At 45.0% G+C, this 22,879-nt stretch overlaps 1 protein-coding gene across 1 annotated transcript in view; it reads left to right on the top strand.

Moving 5' to 3' along the window:
* The window catches only part of GABBR2 (gamma-aminobutyric acid type B receptor subunit 2), a 984,392-nt gene that overhangs the window by 906,301 nt on the left and 55,212 nt on the right, over positions 1 to 22,879 (top strand). Inside the window, 1 exon segment of the mRNA XM_006021507.2 lies at positions 21,351 to 21,461. Coding sequence (XP_006021569.1) covers positions 21,351 to 21,461 — 111 coding nt within the window.

Genomic DNA, 22,879 nt, shown 5'->3' with positions numbered 1-22,879 from the left:
AGTCAAGTTATTATATTATTTTTCAGTGATTTTCTTTCCTATAAAATGTAAAAAAGTAGGACATTTGAATATGTGTGCATACAATTAAAATGTCCATACAATAAAATATCTCTTAAAATGGAAACAGGTTGCCTTCTCAGTGTAATGAGGAGAAAACTGAGAAAACTTCAAATCAGCACTGATAAACCTTTGAGATGGCACAAAGATATGGAGAATGGTAAAGAACAAGGTGGACAAGTCACTAGTATAGAGTGATCTCCATTGCTTGGTTAAGATGGATGAATGCAAACAGTAGGCATTGTATTATGGCCAAATGTACAGTCATTGTAGCTAAGAACAAATAGTAACATAGGCTTTTCTAACAGAATGGGAAATTTGACCCTGGTGAATGAAAAGGACTTAGGAATCGTGGTTAATAATCAGCTAAACACGAACTTCCCCAATCCTGGGGAAACTCTTTGAGAAGATCATCAAGGAGCACATTTGTGATGGGCCGGCATCAGAAATGATGCTCAGGGGCAATCAGCATGGATTTATTAGGGGGAGATCATGTCAGACCAACCTGATTGCCTTTTATGATCAGGTCACAAAGGCCATGGACGCAGGTGTCGCGGTGGATGTAGTCTTTCTGGACTTCAGCAAGGCCTTTGACACCATCTCTCACCCCATCCTAATTAATAAACTAGGCGACTGTGGCATAGATGCCTACACAGTCAGATGGATTGCAGATTGGCTGAAGGGTCACACTCAGAGGGTGGTGGTGGATGGATCATACTCGACTTGGGGGGAGGTGGGTAGTGGAGTCCCCCAGGGCTCGGTCCTGGGGCCTGCGCTGTTCAATTTCTTCATCTGCGATCTTGATGTTGGGGTGGAAAGCAACCTGTTTAAATTCGCTGATGACACCAAAATTTGGGGGGAGGTGAGCACGCTAGCAGGGAGAGAGAGATTGCAGAAGGATCTGGATAGGTTACAGGGGTGGGCAAACAGGAACAGGATGTGTTTCAATACGGACAAGTGCAGGGTGCTGCACTTGGGTAGTAGGAACCAGCAGCACACTTATACGATGGGGAACTCCCTACTTGAGAGCACGGAGGCGGAAAGGGATCTTGGTGTCATTATTGACTCCAAGATGAACATGGGCCGACAATGCGAGGTCATGGTTGGCAGGGCTAACCGGACCTTGTCGTGCATCCACAGGTGCATCTCGAGTAGAGCCAGGGAGGTGATCCTCCCCCTCTATGCGACGCTGGTCAGGCCGCAGCTGGAGTATTGTGTCCAGTTCTGTGCGCCCCATTTCAGGAGGGATGTGGACAACATGGAGAGGGTCCAGAGGAGGGCCACCCGCATGATCCGGGGACAACAGGGCAGACCCTACAGTGAGAGACTGTGGGACCTGAACCTATTCAGCCTCCACAAGAGAAGGCTGAGGGGGGACCTGGTGACCATCTATAAACTCACTAGGGGGAACCAGAAGGGTTTGGGGGAGACGCTGTTTCCCCTAGCCCCCGCTGGCATAACAAGGAGTAATGGGCACAAGTTGATGGAGAGGAGGTACAGATTGGACATCCGAAAAAACTACTTCACAGTTAGGGCGGCTAGGAGCTGGAACCAACTTCCAAGGGAGGTGGTGCTGGTCCCTACCCTGGGGATCTTTAAGAAGAGGCTGGATACCTACCTGGCTGGACTCATTTGAGTCCCGTTTTTTGTTTTTAGGGTTCTTTTGTTGTTCTCCCGCCCTGGCGGGGGGTCGGGCTAGAAGATCTATTAGGTCCCTTCCGACCCTAAAGCTATGAAACTATGAAACTTTTAATGCAAGCTGTGACCAAGAGGGTTAATCCAATCCTTGGATGTAGAAACAGGGAGATCTTAAGTAATATTAGGTTGTAATGCCTCTGTGTTCGGTGCTGTAACCACTTTTGCAGTGCTCTATCCAGTTTCAATTCAGGAAGGATGTAGGTTCAGTGAAGAACAAAAAGAATGATTAACGTATTGGAAAATACATCTTATACAAAGAAACACAGTAAGGTCCATTTCTTTAGCTTACCAAAGAGATGCTTAAGGAGTCATTTGACACAAGTCTGAAAGAAACTAGATGGGAACACAATTTTAATAATGGGCTCTTTGGTACAGCAGACAGCTATAATAAGAACCAATGGCAAGGAGCAAGACAAATTTGGACTAGAAATAAGGTGCACATTTTAACATCAAGCCTGTGCAACCACTTGAACAACTCACCAAAGGTTGCGGCTGATTCTTATCCCTGGCAATTCTTAAATCAAGGAGTTTATTCTAAAAAATGTGGCTCTATTTTTAACCAAGAATTAATTTTAAAATATCCTACCACCTGTGTTATGCAGGAGGCCAGACTAAGTGGTGAGAGTGGTCCCATCTGTCCCATCTGACCTTATAATCAAAGAATCCAGGAATATGAATCTATATTCGTAACAATACAGTCCCCAACCAAATTAAAAAGCCCAAACATGGCCTTTGTCTGGTACGAACAAAATCTCTCCAGATTCATTCAAGCCTGTCAGACAACACTCAGCCTTTTGGAGCTTGAACAGACCTCTGCCTTAGTCAGATTCCAAGGCTACCGTAGTGATCCAGATTTGAAACCAGCCCATGCCTAAACTAAGATTTCAAGATAGATTTTGCTTAGATACAGATTATAGATTTCTGCTGGCAAAGCTGTGTCAAATCAGGGGTGTAACAAGGTCTGTTTCCCTGACTAACAACTGTAGCAGGAGAATCCCTTAATACAGAAGAAGTATTTATACCACAAGCTTGTCTGTCTCAACCATAACTGGTAGTAGATGACATGCAGATGGTCCTACAGAAGCCTCTCCTCCCTGGAATCTCTGGTTCTTTGCTTTCCTGGCATGCTGTCACCATCAGAAAGCAGAGAGCAAACTTTGCTTTTTCAGCTCCTCAGCCCTGGCACCACATGCGAGTCTTCAGCTGGCTCCTGTATGATCCCAGGGCTGAGCTCAAAAGTCAGCTGATCACGCAGGAACCAGTTCAGGACTCTGGTGCAATACTAGACCCTAACATATGATACTAACTAGCTTCAGTGGCGGACCAACAGGGGGATGGGAGGGGGCCATGGCCCCTGGGCACCAACCAGGCCCTTCAGCATTCTTATTGCGTGACGTGACCAGGGCCAGCCCATCCTATCTGTGAAGCCTGCAGTTGCAGGGGGTCCTGTTGAGCCAGCGGTGGTGGCTACATTTGTTGTGTAACCCATCCACCCGCCTCATGGGTTGGATGCTTAGGTACCTGTTCCGGCTGGAAATTCCAGCCACCACCCCTTTGCCCGCATTTGGTGTGCAAGGACTTTCATTTCCTTCCCAGCTGAAACAGGGCTGGGGCGAGAGACTTTAAGTATTGCTATAAGGACGGGGAGAGGGTGCAAATGCAAGCATTGGCCCCCAGGCACCGGAGACCCACGGTACGTCACTGACTAGCTTCTAAGGTGTGACTGCTCAGAAAACATTCTGTGCCGTATTAAATGCTTATTATGATATAAATATAATACATGCTAAGTGTAACATGAAACAAGGCCCTTAGTACAGCAGTTTTCAACCTTTTTTCATTTGTGGACTCCTAAAAATTTTCAAATGGAGGTGCAGAAATTTCGAATGGAGGCGTGGACCCATTTGAATTGTATGTGTGGGGGTTCACATACTTTTGATTGATCATAATCATCTTTCATGGACCTCTTTGACATAGTTTGTGGACCCCCAAGGGGCCGCAGGCCACAGGTTGAAAACCACTGCCTTAGTAGGTAGTGGTATGTAGTTATCGGTTCCCATCATGATACTGTTTATAACAAGTTTAAAACCAGCTGTTATTTTTACCAGATTTAATATATGTTGGTTTACAGCCCTAAAGAATCAGGTGCAAATATCAGCTCATTTGTAATTTAGTCCCCAAATTAATTGGTTTTTAAATAATGGTTATTGTAATAATAAAAAATAATAGTTTCAACTGACTTCAAAATGTAACCATTTTTAATTTAGGAAATTCTAATACTATTTTAAATTAAAAATCAAATGTGTTTACATCTATCAATCATAAGGATACTTCTGTCTGAGAATTTTCTTATTTTTAAAAAGAAAATGAAAAGTATTAAAAAGTGAGAGTTTAAAAGTTAGTAGTCTTGAAAGTATTACTTTAGAAAAGGATGAGTAAACGTATTGCTCAGTGGTGAATGATGCCCATTGTGACCTCCTCAGTTTTGATGCACAGAAGTGACTAAGTAGCACAACTCAATAATTTCTTTAACACATTTCTTGTGTCCCCTCATAACCAACACTATTTGCAAGAAGCATTGGTTTCAATGAATCTCCCCAAGCAAATTTTTTAAGTTTTGAATTTGTCAAATTTTTCCAGTTTCACGTTTTAATTGGAAGTTTTGCTGTAATAACTTTTTATTTTAATAACTATGAAACATATTAAGAATTTATAAAGTAACAAAATATTTAGATTGATTTGATTTTCATTTTGCTTCTGAGTTCTTAGCTTGTAAAGTGAGACTTTTATCCCATTTCAGACTTAGAAAAATTTCAAAATATTGAAAATTTGTATAGTCCAGGAAAAAAAATCCTATCCAGCTCTTCTATTAAAAGGAACAATGTATTGAATAGTCAAACAGAAATAGGTAGTCCTGTTTAGAAAGAATTAAGTGAAGAATATGCTGAGGGATATTCTAGGGATATTATGAAACATTCATTAGGTGCATAAAATAGCTTATTGGCTGGCTGAAGTATTTCCCCTGAAAACTGATCTGAAGCCAATTTACAGTAGTGTAAAGATGCCCATTTACCTCAACAGTCTTTGGATCAGGAAACATAAAATAACACCAGAAAGCCCATGAGTTCTGGACTGATACAGCAGCACTGACCTATTTTGGAGATATTAAAATTGTAGGTAAGAAAATAAATGTTATCGTGCATAGCATATTATGACTCAGTTTTTTGCTAAATACAAGTATATGGCTAGGTAATAGTGTCTACCTAGAGGGATAATTAAAGTTTAACCATTTAACGGTTACCTAACTGTAACTTGATCTTTTCTCCCACTCTTCATGGGTACATCTTAGACCAGGAGTGCTCAAACTCCAGTCTGTGGATCAGATCCAGCCCCTGGCATTGTGTTGTCTGGCCTGTGGGACTCCCCATGGGTTCAGGGAGCCCCATGGGCCATGGCCCTGCTTGCTATATCCGGCATGCAGGGCAGATTGGGCCTGATCCTAGTACACGGGAGCAGTGCAAGGCCCCAGAGCCCAATCCCAGAACATGGGCCTGGGCCAAAGTGATGCAGAGCCCTGAAGCCTAATCCCAGCCTGCAGGGACAGCATAGGATCCTTGAGCCTGATCCCGGCATGTGGGACTGGGCAGGGGTAGCATGGGTCCTGATCCAGCCAATGGGCTGGCTCCACACCATTCATCTGGCCTGCAAAGCCAAAACCTTGACTACTACTGTCTTAGACTGTCAACTCTTCAGAGAAGTGATTTTCTCTTCCTGAGTTGGGGGGGCATGTGCTTCTCCCAGCGGGGGGAAGTGTGAGCAGGGCACCCAGAAGTGCCAGTGGCACTTCTCCTGGTGCCCCTACTCCCTAGCCAGCGCTCATGGGGGGGCCACTGGTGCTCCTGCTTGCCCCCCCTGGCTGTTGCCTAAGTGGGGAGTGCTGGCTGTCAGGGGGTGCACCAGCACTCTCGGGGGGTGCACATGAACCCCCATGCACCCCCTACCCATTGCCACAGTTCTGACCTACACACAGAGTTGCAAAACAAGCAAGCCTTCTATTTCTGCTCTCATTACACAAAAAGGCATCTGATTGCTCTATTGTTTAAGCTAAAGGGAGAGATGACTAGCATGTCCTCTGTCACAACAGTATTGAAGATAAAGGTGACCTAAGCAGTAAGGAAAAAATCCTGAACAGATCCCAAGGAGCCAGGCTGGGGTTTATATAGATTCACAGGAGGAATGGACCCCCAGTCTAAAGAATGGCTGTGAGAGCATACAAGTTACTGGGTGCATCTACACAAGACAGTTTACTGTGTATTAGACTAATCTAATATGCTGTAAAGTATCACTGACTACATGTGTGCATCAATTACTGTGTATTAAATTAGTCGAATGCATCATTTGCTAGTACCAATCCAAAAAGGTACTAGAAAAACAGCACATTAACTAATGTTTTCAAGTGCACATGTAGACCCTGATCAGGAGCAATTTGCTCCTAGTCAGCCCAGACAGCAGAGGGCCACAACTGCTGCCTGGCTAAGCCCCAATCTCCATGGGTTGAGGGAGCTGCCCTGGAGCCAGGACAGTTCTCCCCTGCCCTGTGGAGACCAGGGCCAGCCCCAATCTCTATGCACCTGGGAGGAAGCTGACCTTGAGTTGGGAAGCTCCCTCTGCCCCACAGAGCCCAGGCCTGACCCCTGTGCCCCTGCCAACCCAGAGCTGGCACCTGGGGGAGCCTGGAGCTCCCCTTGGCTGCTGCAGGGGGGCAGACCAAGGCAGGAGCAGTCCTGGATTGAACTGTTCCCTTTGGGAGGAAATTTGCTCTCAACAGGCCAACACATTGAGATGTGTGCCCAGGTGCAGTTTAATGCACCAAAATTTTCTGTGGAGAAAATTTAAGCACATTAATTGTTTGTGTAAACATGACCAGTGACACCAAATGACTGGAGTAACCTCTATATTTCTAGACCAGGGATTCTCAAACTGGGTGCTATGACACTGGGGCATCTTGAGATTTTTTCAAGGGTACCACAAGGCACCACATGATGCTAGCACAGATGGGTTTGCAAACATGAGTCACAAGATAAACCCAGGGATTTCAAATAGGAAATAGTTAGAAACACTCTGACCTGTTATGGGCTTGCTGAGTTCTTTGAAACAAAAGAATTGCTCTATTATTTTCTTGTAGTCAAATGAGTGAGAACTACAGGATAGCATGTTCCCTGGGGTATCTTGTATCTAATGGGGGGTGCTTCTAGTCTAATAACGGGTGCTGTGAAGCTAAAATGGTTGAGAACCACTGTTCTAGAGGACTATATAATTAAAAAACTTCAAATTACTGAACTACTTTTGGCCCTTAAATCCTGGCTTTCGCCGCTGAGAGTAATCACTCTGGTCCCATAGCTGAGGACTCTCTGTTAAACTATTTTTGCTTGGGGCCAGCTGGAAAAATATTGTATACTCAGCTTTTTAACCTCCATTACATAGTAATACATTAAAGAAAAACAACAGGAGAAAAGCAGAAAGTGCAGATAATGTAATTTGGATAATAATCTTCTCTGAATTAGATTTTTTCATATCATCAAGGACCTTTTCATCTCTAAGGACCATTGAGCTCTCAACATCAGTTTGTTTAAACATCCCTCCTTCCAAAAAAAATTGAGTGAAGACATAAATTGTGAATTCATTACTTTTTTCACAGGTCACAGTATGGTAGATTCACAATGAGCTTATGGCAGTAATGGTATTTTCTCAGTTGTAACTCACAGAAAACTACAGTATGTAAAATTACAATTTTATGGAATTATTTGTATAGAGATATGGAGAACACGAAAGCACTTTTATTTTAAGGACAATAATTTGTGAACATCAATGAGACAATTACTTGTACTCTCTTCTTTTTTCTTCATGGCTCTGGATTTTTGCATATGTTGGGGACTGTGGTAGCAGAAATTGCAGTGGTTAGCACTGATATCAGATATTTTTTCTGTCATTTTTCCTCTTTAATCATATTTCCAAGTTATTTGATCCTACTAAATTCTGCAATGTCAAGTAACTACATAAGGCTCTCAGAAGCCAGAAAAGGTGTCAGTACTTTCCCCTCCCCACCTTCACTTTGGCAGGATTATTATGAGCTGTGGTATATTGTCTGTTTTTCACAACTTTGTTACAGGAACTCAATAAAATTAATGAAAGCATATGGTTATATAAGATGTGGCAGCAATATAAAATCCTGCTGTTTGTACTGGCATCCCATCAGATGTCATTGTGTGGTGACTTCAGCCAGCTGAGCATTACAGAACACTTGTCATACATGTATGCTAGGGTCTAAAAATACCAGCAGCAATGAGGATTTGGAAGTTGTGAGGTGAACAAGATTTGTTCTGAACTGTCAGTTTCCCAAAATAATTTAATTTTTAAGGCTCCATTGAAGCAAGGTAGTTTGTAAGCATGAAGCTTCAGTGCTTGGCAAGTTGACTTTCAGTGTAACAACAGAAAGGAAGAAGTAGAATCAACCTGAACAACTGATTATGGGAGAGCCAAAGCTTCCAATGTTGTAGAACCCATCCTTGAAAGCTTTTAAGAGCAGATTAGACAGATTCTTGACTAGATGGTTTAGAAAGGGATGACCCTGCCTTCAGCTAGAATAGATAACTTCTCAAGGTCCCGTCAAGCCCCATTTTTCTATGGTTCGCTGATGAGAACAGTGGCTCTCTTGGCAGGCCATAGAACATTTCTAAACAATCCACTGACCGGGAAGAGTTGCGGTTGGGTAGGGAGGGATTACACTAGGGTCCAAATTCTGTTAGACATGTAAGTGGACTTATAGATGTCATAGATTTCTAGGGTCAGAAGAGACCTATTAGATCATCAAGTCCAACCCCGTGCTCTGGGCAGGAAAGAGCGCTGGGGGTCAAGTAACCCCAGCCAGGTGCTTGTCTAATCTTCTTTTGAACACCTCCAAGGCAGGGGAAAGCACCTCCCTTGGAAGCCCATTCCAGATTTTGGCAACCCTCACCATAAAGAATTTCTTCATGATATCCAATCTAAATCTACTCTTCTTCGGTTTAAAACATAGTCTTAAACATTGCAACTAAATTCAGTGAAAATACAAATCAGAAAAGTGTTTCTTCCATTAGGGCCCAATTGTAAGGGGAACTGAGTATCCTCTGCAATGGAATTTGCAGTTGGTCACTGCCACTCAGAATCAAGCCCTTATCTGATCTTTACCAGGAGCCAGAAAAGGGTTTTAAGAGAAAGTTAATTAGTAACATGTGGAATATATATGATAGTGAAATTAAGGATTTAGGTTAGGAATGAAGTTAATAGAGGGTAAAAGCAAGAGTTTAAAATCAGCTGTGTTTCTTCTGAACAAATTAGCTAAGTGTCTTCTTTCAGGCTAGACATCATTAGTTCCTGCAAATTCCTTGTGCTATACAAATATTAATAATAAAATGCATGTATCATTTAAGGGCTACCGAACAAGTACAACAGATGCTAATAATACAATACTCTGGCAACAATTCTTATATAAAAGTAGTTTGTTAATAAGGACTTGTTTGACTACCTTTCTTACTGATCAACAGCCCATATTAGCACTCTTAGGCTAATTTTTTGTTCCAATACACAAACAGTTATGTTGCACTTAGAAGTTATGCCTCATCTAGTGTTTGACATAAGTCCAAGTAATGTCAATTTATTATGAGGGCTTGTTTTTCAAGGTCAGGTGGGCTCTCAGGACAATGGTACATCTGTTCTTTTGGACAATGTTGGCCAAAAACTTCATATTTCGGTACTGATGAAGGTTTAGTTCAATGCAGACATAAAATGTTTGTCAAGTGATTGCATGCTCATCTTTTAAAAACTGAATTTCCTTTCCACAATTGTGAGGAAAGTTGTTCTTCACAGAAAAAGTGAGCTGGAACTAGGACTGAGAAGGTCTAGTTCTTTATACGTTATTTGCAAATTTGAGCTGTCTAGAACAAATAAAGGATAAAAGAGGGAAAGATTGAAAAGAATAAGGTCTTCATGGAGAGAAATGGAAAATCCAAAGAGGGAGCAGGGTAGAGGTTGCTAATTAGACTGTTACTACATTATTCGGTCCACTGCCCTATAATTTAAGATTGTTCCCAACCATATATTTTTGGTGCATTGTCCAATCTAGGTTCAAAACCACAATGAATTAAGTTTTCAGTGCGCTGACAGGCTGTATGGCATACAATAAGGTGTCCAGGAAGTGTTACCTCCCAGGAACTATCTGGTGAGACTGGCAGGCAGAACAGAAGCAAGCCAGCCACTGTTACTTCTTACTGTGAATCAGGGGTGCTCAGCCCTCAGCCCACAAGCCAAATCCAGCCCATGGCGCTGTGACATCCAGCTCATGGGGCTCCCCACAAGTCTGGAAATTGGGCAGCAGAAGAGTGGTGGCATCGCTCCCCTGCTGCCAAACACAGGGAGAGCCCCAAGACCTGCATGCTGAATGGGGCACTCAATCCTGGCATCCAGAGCCAAGTGAGGGTGGCCCCAGGCCCCAGGGTCCAATCCCAGCATAGAGGGGGACAGGAGGGGTAGTGCCAGGCTGCCAGGACCCAATCCCTGTGTGCATGGGATGGGAGGGGGTGGTACTGGGCCCCAAGGCTTGATTCCACCCACAGACTAGCCCCACTCCATGCATTTGACTTGCAGGGCCAACAGGTTGAACACTAGGACTGTGCAAAGCTTCGGTCCCTGATTCAGTTTGGCAGAGATTCGTCCAATTCAGTGGCTGAATCTCTGAATCTGAATTGAATCAGAGGACCCTTTAATCTCTCCAAATCAAATCGGAACCCTCCAAATCAATTCGGAGAGATTCGGACAGATTTGGTGATTCAGACATAGACACAGCTTTAAATGTTTTTTCTACATACCTCAAGGTACCAAGCGGCTCATCAACATTGCGATGCTGGGCACATAAAGTTCCACAGAAGTGCGAGGGACTCTCCCCCTTCCCCCCCCCAGTTTGGCAACTGGTGCCTCCTGGGTCTGAGGGAGCACACGGGGTCCCCCCACGGCTGATCGCCGACCCGGGGGAGGTGTGGGGGGGGGCCCCCAGCACACTCCCCAGTGGACCTGGAAGTGGACCAAAGTACCTCCAATTCACTTCCAGGTTCACTGCTGAGCATGGGGGGGATGCTCCTGTGGGACGCTCCATCTGCCCTGGCATCACAGCATCCACGAGCCACACCTGGTACCTTGAGGTATGTAGAAAAAACATCTAAAGCTGTGTCTATATCCAAATCGCTGATTCTCTGAATCAGCATCAAATCTTCAGATTTGGATTCAGGCAAATCGAATTGGGCACAGTGATCCAAATCAACTAATCGAATCCCTGTCCCTGATTCAGGCCAAATCCAAATCTGAATTGAATAGGTCCCGTTTCACACACCCCTATTGAACACCACTGCTTTAAAAAGCTGTATATAATAAACAGCTTTTCCACATTATAAGCCTCCAGATACTGGAGGCTATGCCATAAACTTATGCATTTCACTTGAAATAGCAACATCCTGCAAGATATATGTCCTTGTGTATTAATGGTCTAAAAGTACTGCTCAGCAAATGGGAATAGGGCTGGTGTCTGCATGTGCAGGTGAACTGGAACTAGATTTAGTCTCGTCAGAGCAGCCTATCATGTGTCCCTGTGACCACTGGGGGAGCATCAGTCTTCAGTCACATGGCTGCCAGCACTTGGCAGCCATGCTGAGGCCAAAGGCAACTGCCAGCATTTGGCAGCCATCTTAAAAGAACACCCCAACCTTCTGATCCCTGTCCAGCCTCTCCTCTGCCAAGGAGCACACAGCAGCTCACTCCCTGCCCACCCTGCCTCCGCCCCCCCCCCCCCCCCCCCCCCCTGCCAGTGGCACCCAGTGCCCCACTGCTCCAGCCTGGTCCCTGCCACCAATGACCAGTGCCCTGTGCTGCTGCTGGCCATGGTGCTGGCCCTGCTGGCCCCACCAGGCCCCACCTGCCCGGCCCCAGGACAGCCATGCACCCACCAGCCAGGCCCAGGGCACCAGCTGTGGGAGGCTCTGGCTGACCTCGTCCTCCTGCACTCCCCACTCCAGACCACCTGCCCCACCGTCCACACACCCCTGGCACCCTGCCCACCCCCAGCACCACTCCAGGACACACACATAAGAGAAACTGTACAAACATTATTAATACAGCAAAACTCCCCCATCCCTCCTCCCTCTCCCATCAATGAACACAGCCCCCTCCCCTCTCCCTGCCACACACAGTGCCCCTCCACTACCCTCTCCTCCCACCAACAATAAAAACCCCATTCCCCAAACTTCACAGACACTTCCCGTATCTCACCCCATCCTCAAGTCCACCTGGGAAGGTTTCAGGGGCAGTGCAGGGTGGAGAACCCAGCAGTAAGCAGCCAGCACCCCAGCTGCAGACAGTTCCTCTGTGGGTATGGGGGTTGCAGCAAAAGCTGGGGATGCCTGCAGGTGGCAGACAGTGCAGAGCCTACTCCAGGGTGCTGCTAGGGGCCTACTGCAAGGTGGCAGGTGGGACCCAAGGGCTCTGCAGGGCCAGGGAAGGGAGCCAGGCACAGGGGGACCTGGGTACAGCCTCTGCTGGGCAGCCCTGGGTGACCAGATGCTGCTCCAGGGCCACCAGCTCACCCCAGTGGACATAGCATACCCACAGCTGTGCCTCATCCTAGGCAGCCTAGCTGGTAAGGTCCTCCACACACCACACCCACTGGTCTACCACCCAGCCCTCCACTGTGACCACCAGCCACAAGAGCAGGTGGGTCCCATCCTGGCTGCACTACTGGTCCAGCTGGTGCCTCCAGGTGGCCCCAGCAGCAGGTGGCAATGAGCCTGCAACAGCAGTCTTGCAGGCCTCTGTGGCCTCTCCTCCCGTGTCCAGAAGTTGGCCCTGCAGACAAAAGACTTTTGTGAGAGTCTGCAACTTTTGAGAAATAAGCTGCTCTGCTCCAGGGCCCCTGTGCTGCCTGGCCTCAGATTGGAGGTTGTTCAGGAACCACGGTAAACTGGCCAGGTAGGATGCCACCCTAGCCCTCTGTCCCTGTTTGCTCCCCAGGGGCTGGACGCAGACTGCCTGCCTCTCTTGCCATCTTCTCAGGGTGGGCCAGGCCAGGCTGCTGGCAGCACCTGCTGCCATGGCTCCAGCCCCTACTGTCCCTCCTGCTCTGTCCCTGCAGGCCCACTGCTCTGCTGCATTGCTCTGCACCCACTGCCACCCAGTGCCTGGTGTCCAGGCTTAAGGTGTTCAGGGATCCTGGACAACTGGGGTGAGGGGTGCCATGGGCAGTGCAGGATGGGCTGTTTGTGCAGATTGAGGGCTGCCCACACCACTATGCCCTGCTGATGATGATCCTGCTGGTGCCCTGGGCACACCTGTGCTCCTGGATCAGGACCCTGAGCTATGACAGTGCGGGGGCAAGTCCAGCCTGCCCTGCAGCATCCACCACGACCTGGTGGGCTATCTGTCACAGCGCTACACGTTCTTGCCCCCAGATGCCAAGGAGAAGATTGCTGCCAGGATCGACACCTTCCTGGGCACATGAGAGGCCCATGCCCACACACCCATGGGGACACGAGCAGCTCAATAAAGTTCTGACCTGTGCCCCACCTTTCTGCATGCTGTCGGGGGGAACCTGGGGCCAGGGGAGTGCAAGCAGGCAGGCAAGGAAGAGGGGCCAGGCTGGGGCTGGGTCCAGGGGCAGGGGCAGGAACTGGGGCTGAGAGGGTCCGCCTTCCCCCAGTGTGGGACTTACCACAGGTGCGACTGGTGGCTCAGCATGGAGCTCCCTGTGCCAGGCAGCATCCAGCTCTGTCCAGTGTCCGTTGCCTCTGGTGGGCTGGGGACCGGTGCCCAGCCAGGGTACCCCCAAGGGGTGGAACTGGTGCTGCTGGTGGCTGGCAGTAGCATGGCTGACCGGTCCTCATGGGCAGCTGCAGCACAGGGATGAGGCCCCTGTGCAGCTGGCCCTGTGATGCCGGCCCTGGAGGTCTAGCAGCAGCAACCCCAACAGGGACACAGCCAGGGAGTCTCAGCCACACGACTGAGGTGCTTCACTATGGTCCTACAAAGAGAAAGAGGTGGAGGGTGAGCAGCAGTGGGGAGCAGGTGCTGGCTTTGGTGGCACAGCCAGCAGCCCTGGTGGGATCACAGGGCTGGGCAAGGGGGTGCAGCAAACTGCAACCATTTGCAACATTCAGCTGTAGCTAGGCAGAAGCTCTGGAGCAGGGCAGACCCAGCAAACAGCCTGCAGGCTGTCCAGGGGGGCACATGGGGCCTGCTGAGCTCCAGCAGTGAGCACGGGCTCCTGCAGGCTCCTCAAGTGTGTGCCTTACAAAACGATATAGCTGCAGGCTTCTATACCCTGCAGGTAGGGGCTGCCAGAGAGCAGCCCAGCCCAGCAACAGGAGAGGGGGCCAGGCAGGAGCCCTGGGGCTAGGCTCTGGCCAGACCCCTAGTGACTGGGCAGACCTAGTCAGGAGACTTGTGTGTTACTACGCATTAATGTGTCTATATGTGAGTTACTGCACAGTACCTAATCGGGCATAAACTAGTTGTGTGCAGTACTGCATTCAAGTTATTTTGCATTGATGATGATAGTGATTTTTAAAAGTAAATAGCTTGTTAAAGAGAGAGGAAGATTTCAAGTTAAATTGCTCACTCTCATACCTGAGTTGTTTATTCTCAGGTTGTCATCGAATATGTCCTACAGCATTTAGCATTGCTGTTTCCATCATCTTTGTGTAATGGAGACCATGGGCACAATACATTGCTTATAAAAAGAATCTCTGATTTTATACAGAAAACCTTTTCAGCTGTGGTTTTTAATAACAGTACAGTTTAACATATAGAAGGGCATATGCTGATAAAAACCCTAGTAACTTCTCACAAAAATCCATAATGAAATACCGAGTGCAATTAAGTTTGCAAGAAACTTGGATTCAGGTGAAGCTTTGGCTGCTCCCTGATGAAGAAAAATTTGGATTTCAGATGAGGAAACATTTTGACTGTGAAGTATGCCAAATTTAAAATACCAAAGCTGCATAATTCATGCAGCAGCATTGTAGTCGTGTCCCAGTATGGTGACAGCTGGATGAATGTCATTTAGAGAGGAGAGAAATAACATAGTTGGTGGGATGAGACTGTGAAGGCCAATTAACAATCAAATGTAAGATTGCACTCCTGGGTTTAATTCCCAAACCACTGGACCTGCACAGCCTACTTTCAAACTGAAAAGTGAAAACTGGAGTCTTTTAACAAATATCCCATTTTCATCATTGGGACAGCCTGTAGCCAGCTGATAAGACCATAAAGGAGTACAAATGATAAACGAAAATTGCACTATGCACTGTAAGAGCAAGGCACATCGAACAAGGCTTAGATAAAGTACCCCACGGCCATTTTTTAATGTGCAGAGGCTTAATACACGTGATGCTGCAGTGTTTTAATTAGAGCAGCTGCCCAGGAAGGGCTCTAATTAAAACACCCCTCCCACACCTCTGAGCATGTGTAGAGGCAGCAAAGTAGTCTTGTTAAGATTCTTCAGATCCAAGTTATTCTGGGAATATTGATCACTGCCTGAATAGTAGTGAAATACTAAGAAAGGCATTTCACTAACCTCACAGACGTTGAAGAAAAGTCTGTCAAGAGAAATCTCCTGAGAAGTCCAGCATCTTGGGGTTATTGTATGACAGTAGTAAGAAAGGAAACTGTTGCAGTACCTGGGGACCTGCTCAAGACCTCTCCCTCTTCAGTCCCTTATGAGGCTGTGTGGGCAGAAAGCCAACAGAGCAGCCATAAAATGGTCACTTTGGGTACCTGTAGATGTGTGGTACGCCCAATTAATTGAGTCTGCTGGAGCGTGCCATTTAGCACAGTCTAGCAGCCTCGGCATCTCATGTATTCAGTATCTTCACACTTCAAAATGGTGGCAGGGGTGCATTAACTAAAGCTCATTGAATGAGTTAAAGCGCCCCATTACCATTTTGAAGTGCGGGACACTGAATATACAAGATGCTGCAGCCACTTTAGAGTGACTCCCGAGAATCACTGTAATTAAAGCACACCCGCCACCCCCACCCCCAGAGCATGATGCCCCTAGATATAACCCATAATATAATACATCCTGCATCTTGTATAGGTGGTCTCTGAGCAATCCTTGTATAGTACAACGGGCATAATGGTGATAATGAAATGCATGAAGCAAGCGAGAGGAGGGTTCATAAGCATTTGGTTATTTGGCTAAAACACGGGAGTCCCTCCCCACCTCCCTTCCCAACATGCACACACTCTTGTTACTTAATTCCAATAGGTATGAGTTTTCCTGGATGCAATATCATGACTTACAGTCACCTAGGGTACATGCATACAGTCACATACCTGCCAGGCCAGAATGCACCCTACTGAGCATGCTCTGTAGCTGTGTGGCTACTCTAGGCTAAATTCTATTCTACCTATTAGATACATAAGTGAACTTAGGTGCTTAAGTGCAATTCTTTTCCACCCTGCTCAAGTCCCTGAAAAATTGCTAATGTAAAAAGCAGATGGATCTTCCTCCACCTCACTGTTCGTGATTCAGTCTTCAGGATCAGATGACAGACAGTATGTTACAAAAGTAGACACAATATGGATTTTCAGGAATTTGAGCAGGATGGAACAGACTCATATTTAGGCACTTAAATCCACTTAGACATCCAATATATGGAACAGAAGCTGGCCCTTCGTGCCCACATTGCATATAGAATAGGATTGCAAACTGTGCAAGTGACAGAAATGGATGTTATATGACTGGGTAAGTGCCATTTGGTGGACAAATTGAAAAAGGGTTCTGTCCACTCTGACTTTTCCAAACATTGTGATCCCTTGTAACTGTATCTGAGCCAAATCCACGGGGTTCAAACTGTGCCACTCCTTTTCTAGCACAATGGCTTGTATAGACCAATATACATGATGGCTGTTCTGACTTGGAGTGGTGGGGGAGAGGTGCTGCCAACCTGCCTAAACACATGGGTTGTTGCTACTACTTCGTCTTTTAATAGATGTGCATATATAAGAGGTTTATAATTGCTTCAAAAGTAACTTCCTTAAGGTGCCTGAACGCCTTTTTCTGAACTCTTTAGATTTAGCATAAGCAAGCATTTTACTGGGGATGCTATGTGAATAGTGTAAAGTTAACAGGAAAAAAAACTTCTTTATCCTGAAATGTCAAAAGCAACGCATATCAAAAACCTTATTAGTTTTCAAAAGAGGTAGGGCAACTTCAGCCTAATCATAGACAGGATGTCTTCAAACTTTTGATGATGACATATGAAGGGCATTTCAACTGCTTTCTATAAAAGGAAAGTGCAGGAGTCTGGTACATATACAATCCTCAGTAGCATTTATGCTGTCATCTTCTCTATGGCAATAACAAAGTGCACAAATGGTGGATGATTAGAAAGGTCACTGAAGTGCTGCATTCAATTATAATTATGCAGGTTTAAAAAAATCATTGGGCATCAGAAAATACTATTTTTACATACCTTTTTGCTGTAATTAGTAAATTCATGGAAAAAACAATACAGAAACAAAAAAGGGAAATCAGCAAAATGAGAATATGAAAGATAATAAACAAAAATCAACCAAAAGTTAAAGCATCAATACTTGATGAAGAACAGTCATAAATGCAACATGCATGAACTTGTAACAAAATTAATATTAAAAATAGTAAAAGTCACAGTCTGAATTTGGCTTCAAAGCAAGTGCTGTCACATACAGGAGGCTTCCAACCTTTGTAATTGACACTAGACCTTATTCTGCAAACAAACTGGAGCACTTCACTCATTCAGACTTCTTTGTCTTCAACAGGAGTTTTGTGTGTCTATGTAAGATGAAGCCCCTGATCCCGGGAAAACCTACATTTGTTTCTGATGAATGCTGGCAGTTTTTCCATTAATCCCATTAAAGAAATAAGTTATTTCCTACTACCCTAATTGAATGTTAACATATTTTAGCCCCTTTTTTCAAATCACCATTCTTGCCGGCATTTCTGTTTTGAGTAACGGGCACATGTATTCTCTCCAGTCCTAAAAACAGAACAGCAGTTAGCTATGTTCTCTTAGGAGACAAATACCTTGGTGAAATAGAAGAGAAAGGCCTGTCACTGCCTAGGGCTGAATTATAGTATTGCTCTTCAGTGTCCTTTTGTGCATGCTCTCTTCAGAATAACAGACAACAGCTTGACTTTTCTAAGCACGAGGAGCACAAGGGTGCTGTGCTTCAGCATAAGTGTCAGCGGCAGTTTCCCTTCAGGAACAAGTACAGTAAAGCAAGTGGCATAGTCCACTTCACTGAGTGGAAGTCTCATCCCCTGGCACCTAACTCTTCTCTCAAAAGTGGGAGCTGGAAAAGAGGGAGAGTGTTTCTCAGGAACCAAGCATACCTACAGAGAGAAGGGGGGCCATATCCTGAGCTGATTTAAATGGAGGCAGCTCTTCAGCAATAGATAAAAAACAAATAGAGCTGGCAAAAAATGATCTCTGTGCTTGGCTAGTGATGTAAATAATTTTATCTCCAAATTCAGACAGCGGTTGAGCCCTGAATAGGGAAGGGGGACACTATTTGACCACATAACGCACTAAAGTAAGATTAAGACTCAATGAAAAAATGTGTTCTCAGGACAGTCCTCTGCACATGGAATGAAATGTCAGCACTATTTTGTTTTTAGAATAGTTAATGCAACACTTTTCATATGAATTTTACTTCATTCCAGGCACAAACAAAGGAAGTTCTAGAAAGTTTACTCCTCAAGTTAAACTGTCCAATTTCATTCAGTGCACAATGTCTTTGGAGTTGTGAAACACTTCACTGGTCAAAAAGAAGGAAGGATTTTGATGATCCCTAAGCCCAATTAGTGGCATCATAATATTGTGCATTGTGATGCCATGTAATTACTGTATCCTGATAGACAATGCATTCCTGAACCCCGCTTTGAAGTTAATGGCATTGGCAGGTGTGCAGTCAGTGATTGTAAGACCAGGGTCATCGGCCACTGGGGAAAGTTTCTCCTCTCCAAGGGGAAAGGAAACATGCCCCCAAATTCTCTTTCTGTTTGCATCTTTTTTTTCCTTTTATGTGCTCTTTTTTCTGTTTCTTCTGTCCTTTTCTTTTCTTTTTCTTTTTGTTATCTGAGGTCAGCAGCAGCCAAGGAGTTTTATTTTATGGAAGGCCTGATGGAGGAAACTTATGGGTTTGATTCCATACCCATTGAAATCTGTAGCAAAATTCTTACTGATACTAATAAAGCAGGTCAATTTTTCTCTGAAGTCCTTCCATGTTTAATGCACTTCTGCATTTGAGTAAGAAGCTATCTGGTACTCCCTAATTCAGATGAAAATCAGTATTCATTCTTCTCCACCAGAGCTTTTCTCTACATAGCTATCTGCAAAAGGAAACACATATACTTGTAAACATTAAGCCCATGTTGACTGACATCATTTGAAGACCAAGTCTAACATTTTAAATTAGAAATAGTAAATTGCTTTGAACATTTGTTCCAATATTTCTGGGAAGTCTCAAGAGAAAAACAGGATAGGAGTTCACAGCTTTGAATAAACTGAAAGATATAGTCTGCTTAAATTGAAATAAATAATCAGTTAGAGTCAATAGCCTAATTTGCAAATTAAGATTTGTGAATGCAACATATGCCTCTGTATAGTAGGCACCTTTTAAAAGTAGATGGAAGACATATAACTTCTCATTAAAACCAATGCACTGGGGCAGTATTTGTTTATGATTTCTGTTAACCAGTTTTGCAAAACAAAGAACATGGAAATCATGAACAACACATGCCCCCAGAGGCTGGGGGGCACAGTGACCACCTGCAAGTGGCGGCAGCAGTGTTGGTGGCGGGGGCATGGCAGCGGCAAGCAGGAGCCTCCCACAGGCACGGCCACCGGTGGCAGCTTCAGCGGCGGTCAATCTCAGGGGGGGCACATGCCCCCACTACACATAGCCTATGATGGAAATTTCAGCATAAATGATAACTGTTCCTCATCAAAGCAAGGCTGATCAAGTCTATTGTCTTGTCCTCTTGCATTGTCTGCACAATATATGGAAATCTCTGAGGCTTCTAGCAGCATTAGCTTTTGCAGAGATTTTCACTTGGTCTCTAGAGGAACCTGCTTCAGAAAGTTATAGCCTGTCATGAGCTCTTGTTGCAGTTTCTGTAATGCAGTGGCCAGGGATGATCAGTGAGGTGGGAAGGAGGAGGGTGCAATGCACTCCCCTATGTTGCACCCCGCTATGATTCCTGCTCCATCAAAACTTCAAAACCAGCTGCCTGGAAGTGGGCAGCAGAATTTCTATTTGGGCAGTGCTGAGAGAGTAAATGGACTTCATAGGTTATTGTCATCTCCCTGATTCCTGCTAATGTCTCTGCAATTCACAGGTGTTAATGACCCTCCCGCCTTTTTAATAGTCTTGATGTTCCATTATTCAAACTATCTTTTTTTCTACAATGTTGTTGTCTGTTGGCCTTTCTTAGTAGTGTCTGTCTTCTATTTCACAGCCCTGCAGACTGTAACACAAGTATGCTAATATTAACTCAGATGTAGAAATGACTGACAGTCATTGGAGGCACTGTCAAAATGCTCAAGAAAGCTAAATTTTGTTTCATGAATCTGAATAAGAGATGCATGAAAGCTGTAATAACCAAAGGGCTAATGACACACTAGATTTTGACTCTTTTGATTACTTTTAGCCTAATTTGTTGTAGTTTTTTTAACCTTTAGATTTAAGCTAGCACATCAGTGCACATTCCAATAGTTGTATTTGTTTTTGCTTTGAACTTAAACTGAATAATATAGTGCTAGTCCCTTGCATATTAGTAAAGCATCTAGTTTGTTTTTAACTGGAGAAAAATGTGTTGTTATATAAGAGGATGTGCCACACCATCTGCCCCACTCCCCATTTTCAAAATCCTAGGTCCACCCATGGTATTGGCATTTGATAGTGCTCATAACTATGTGACTAGAGCCTCGAACATGCTGCAGTGTGTCTCATTGCATACTCAGCCATGTGTCACTGATAGAAGAACACAGAGTGCATGGAAGTATGATTTTAAGTTCACACATTTGCCTGAGTGCAAATTCAAGCTACATCCACTGCTTTATACCAAATTAGCTGTCTTAAGCAAGGCCCAATTGATTTCCTTTCCCTTTAGTTACATAGAATGCCTTCCCATATATCTAAAAATACAGCAGATGAGTAGAATTGACAGTATTAAAGGAGGAGAGTCTTTGAACATACCACCAATTTCTACTTCCTATTTTGTGCTAGCAGGGAATCATTCTGGCAGAGATTCTTCCTGCTACACTTCTCTAAGTCCTACTCCTTGCTAGGTTTACTAAGCATGCAACCTGCAGGAACCACACTTTCAAAAGTCTCTTTGAAGTTGGCTCTTTTCTTGTACAGGTACATACATATCCACAAACAGTTGGAAAAGGATGAAGTAGCTTCTAAGGCAAGTACTGTACCTGTAAAGTCTGAATTCAGAAATTTGACTCTACTTCTTTTTCCCCCTTTAGCCGGACCCTGCAGGCAGAGATATTTCCATCCGACCAATCTTGGAACACTGTGAAAACACACACATGACCATTTGGCTTGGCATCGTCTATGCCTACAAGGGACTGCTTATGGTATGTATTGCTTTTCCTTCGTAGTTCAAGTGTTTGGCTGCTAAAAATACACTGAATTATGTTTGTGTTATGTTTGGATGGCAGTAAGTCACTGGAATAAGTCTTTTTTCACTGGAATAATTGGAACCATTTAAAAGTTAATTACCGGTAAATGCTAATACATAGATGTGATAGAATGTTCAGTGAGTTAGGACTCCATTAAATATAATACTTAGCATTTAATTCAATAAATACAATGGAAACCAAAGAATTCAGCTACCAGTGAATGGGATTGTGAGTGAGAAATTCTTGTTAAAAAAACGAGCCTAATATAATTTAAGCCACAACCCTAGCTTTAGTATTTGTTCTTGGCTAGAGGAACCCAACCCTCCTCATGGATTATATAGGGACTTTGGTGTCCATCCAGGGCTATTCCACCATGGGGGCCAGGTGTTTAAATCCTAGATTTTGCAACACTGAGCATCACAGTGCCTAAATTACTTGGGGGAGTCAGGTTGTAGGCACTTATGAAAATTCAATCTATGTTGTTTAGGTTTTATTTTCTTTCTGAATGCTATGAACCTGTATGAACAGCACCTTCCGTGTTAAAGCAAGTTTGACCAGGACCTAACTACACTGGAAAACTAATACTGCTAAAAATTAAGTGAAAGAATTGAGGGGGCACCAGCTGTATTTTTTGGTTGATAAATATGCAACACATTATATACATAGTAGCAGAGAGCAGATTTAGATTGGACATTAGGAAGAACTTCTTCACAACTAGAGTGGCCAAAGTCTGGAACGGGCTCCCAAGGGAGGTGGTGCTCTCCCCTACCCTGGGGGTCTTCAAGAGGAGGTTAGATAACCATCTAGCGGGGGTCATCTAGACCCAGCCCTCTTTCCTGCCTATGCAGGGGGTCGGACTCGATGATCTATTGAGGTCCCTTCTGACCCTAACATCTATGAAACTATGAAACTATAGGGGTGTGCGAAGTGGGCCCTATTCGATTCAGATTTGGATTCAGCCCATATCAGGGACAGCGATTCGATTCGTTGATTTGGATCACTGTCCCTGATTCAATTCAGCCGAATCCAAATCTGAAGATTCAATGCTGATTCAGAGAATCAGCAATTCAAACATAGACACAGCTTTAAAAGTCTTTTCTATGTACCTCGAGCTACCAGTGAGGCTTGTGAATATTGTGATGCTGGGGCACATGAAGCATCCCACAGGAGTGCAGGGGGGCCCTCTACATGCTCAGCGGCAAACCGAGAAGTGGACCAGAAGTAATTCTGCTCCATTTCTTGGTCTGCTGGGGAGCGTGCAGGCTCCCCCCCGCGCTGCTCCCCTAGCTTGGCAATCAACCACGGGGGGGGGACCCCGGGTGCCCCCCCCAAGACCCAGGAGGCACCACTTGCTGAGCCAGGGGGGAAGCAGG

The sequence above is a fragment of the Alligator sinensis genome, unplaced genomic scaffold, assembly GCF_000455745.1.
Source record: "Alligator sinensis unplaced genomic scaffold, ASM45574v1 scaffold386_1, whole genome shotgun sequence".
Classification (NCBI taxonomy): domain Eukaryota; kingdom Metazoa; phylum Chordata; order Crocodylia; family Alligatoridae; genus Alligator; species Alligator sinensis.
Note: the sequence above shows the minus strand (reverse complement) of the source record. Positions and strands in the feature narration are given on the sequence as shown.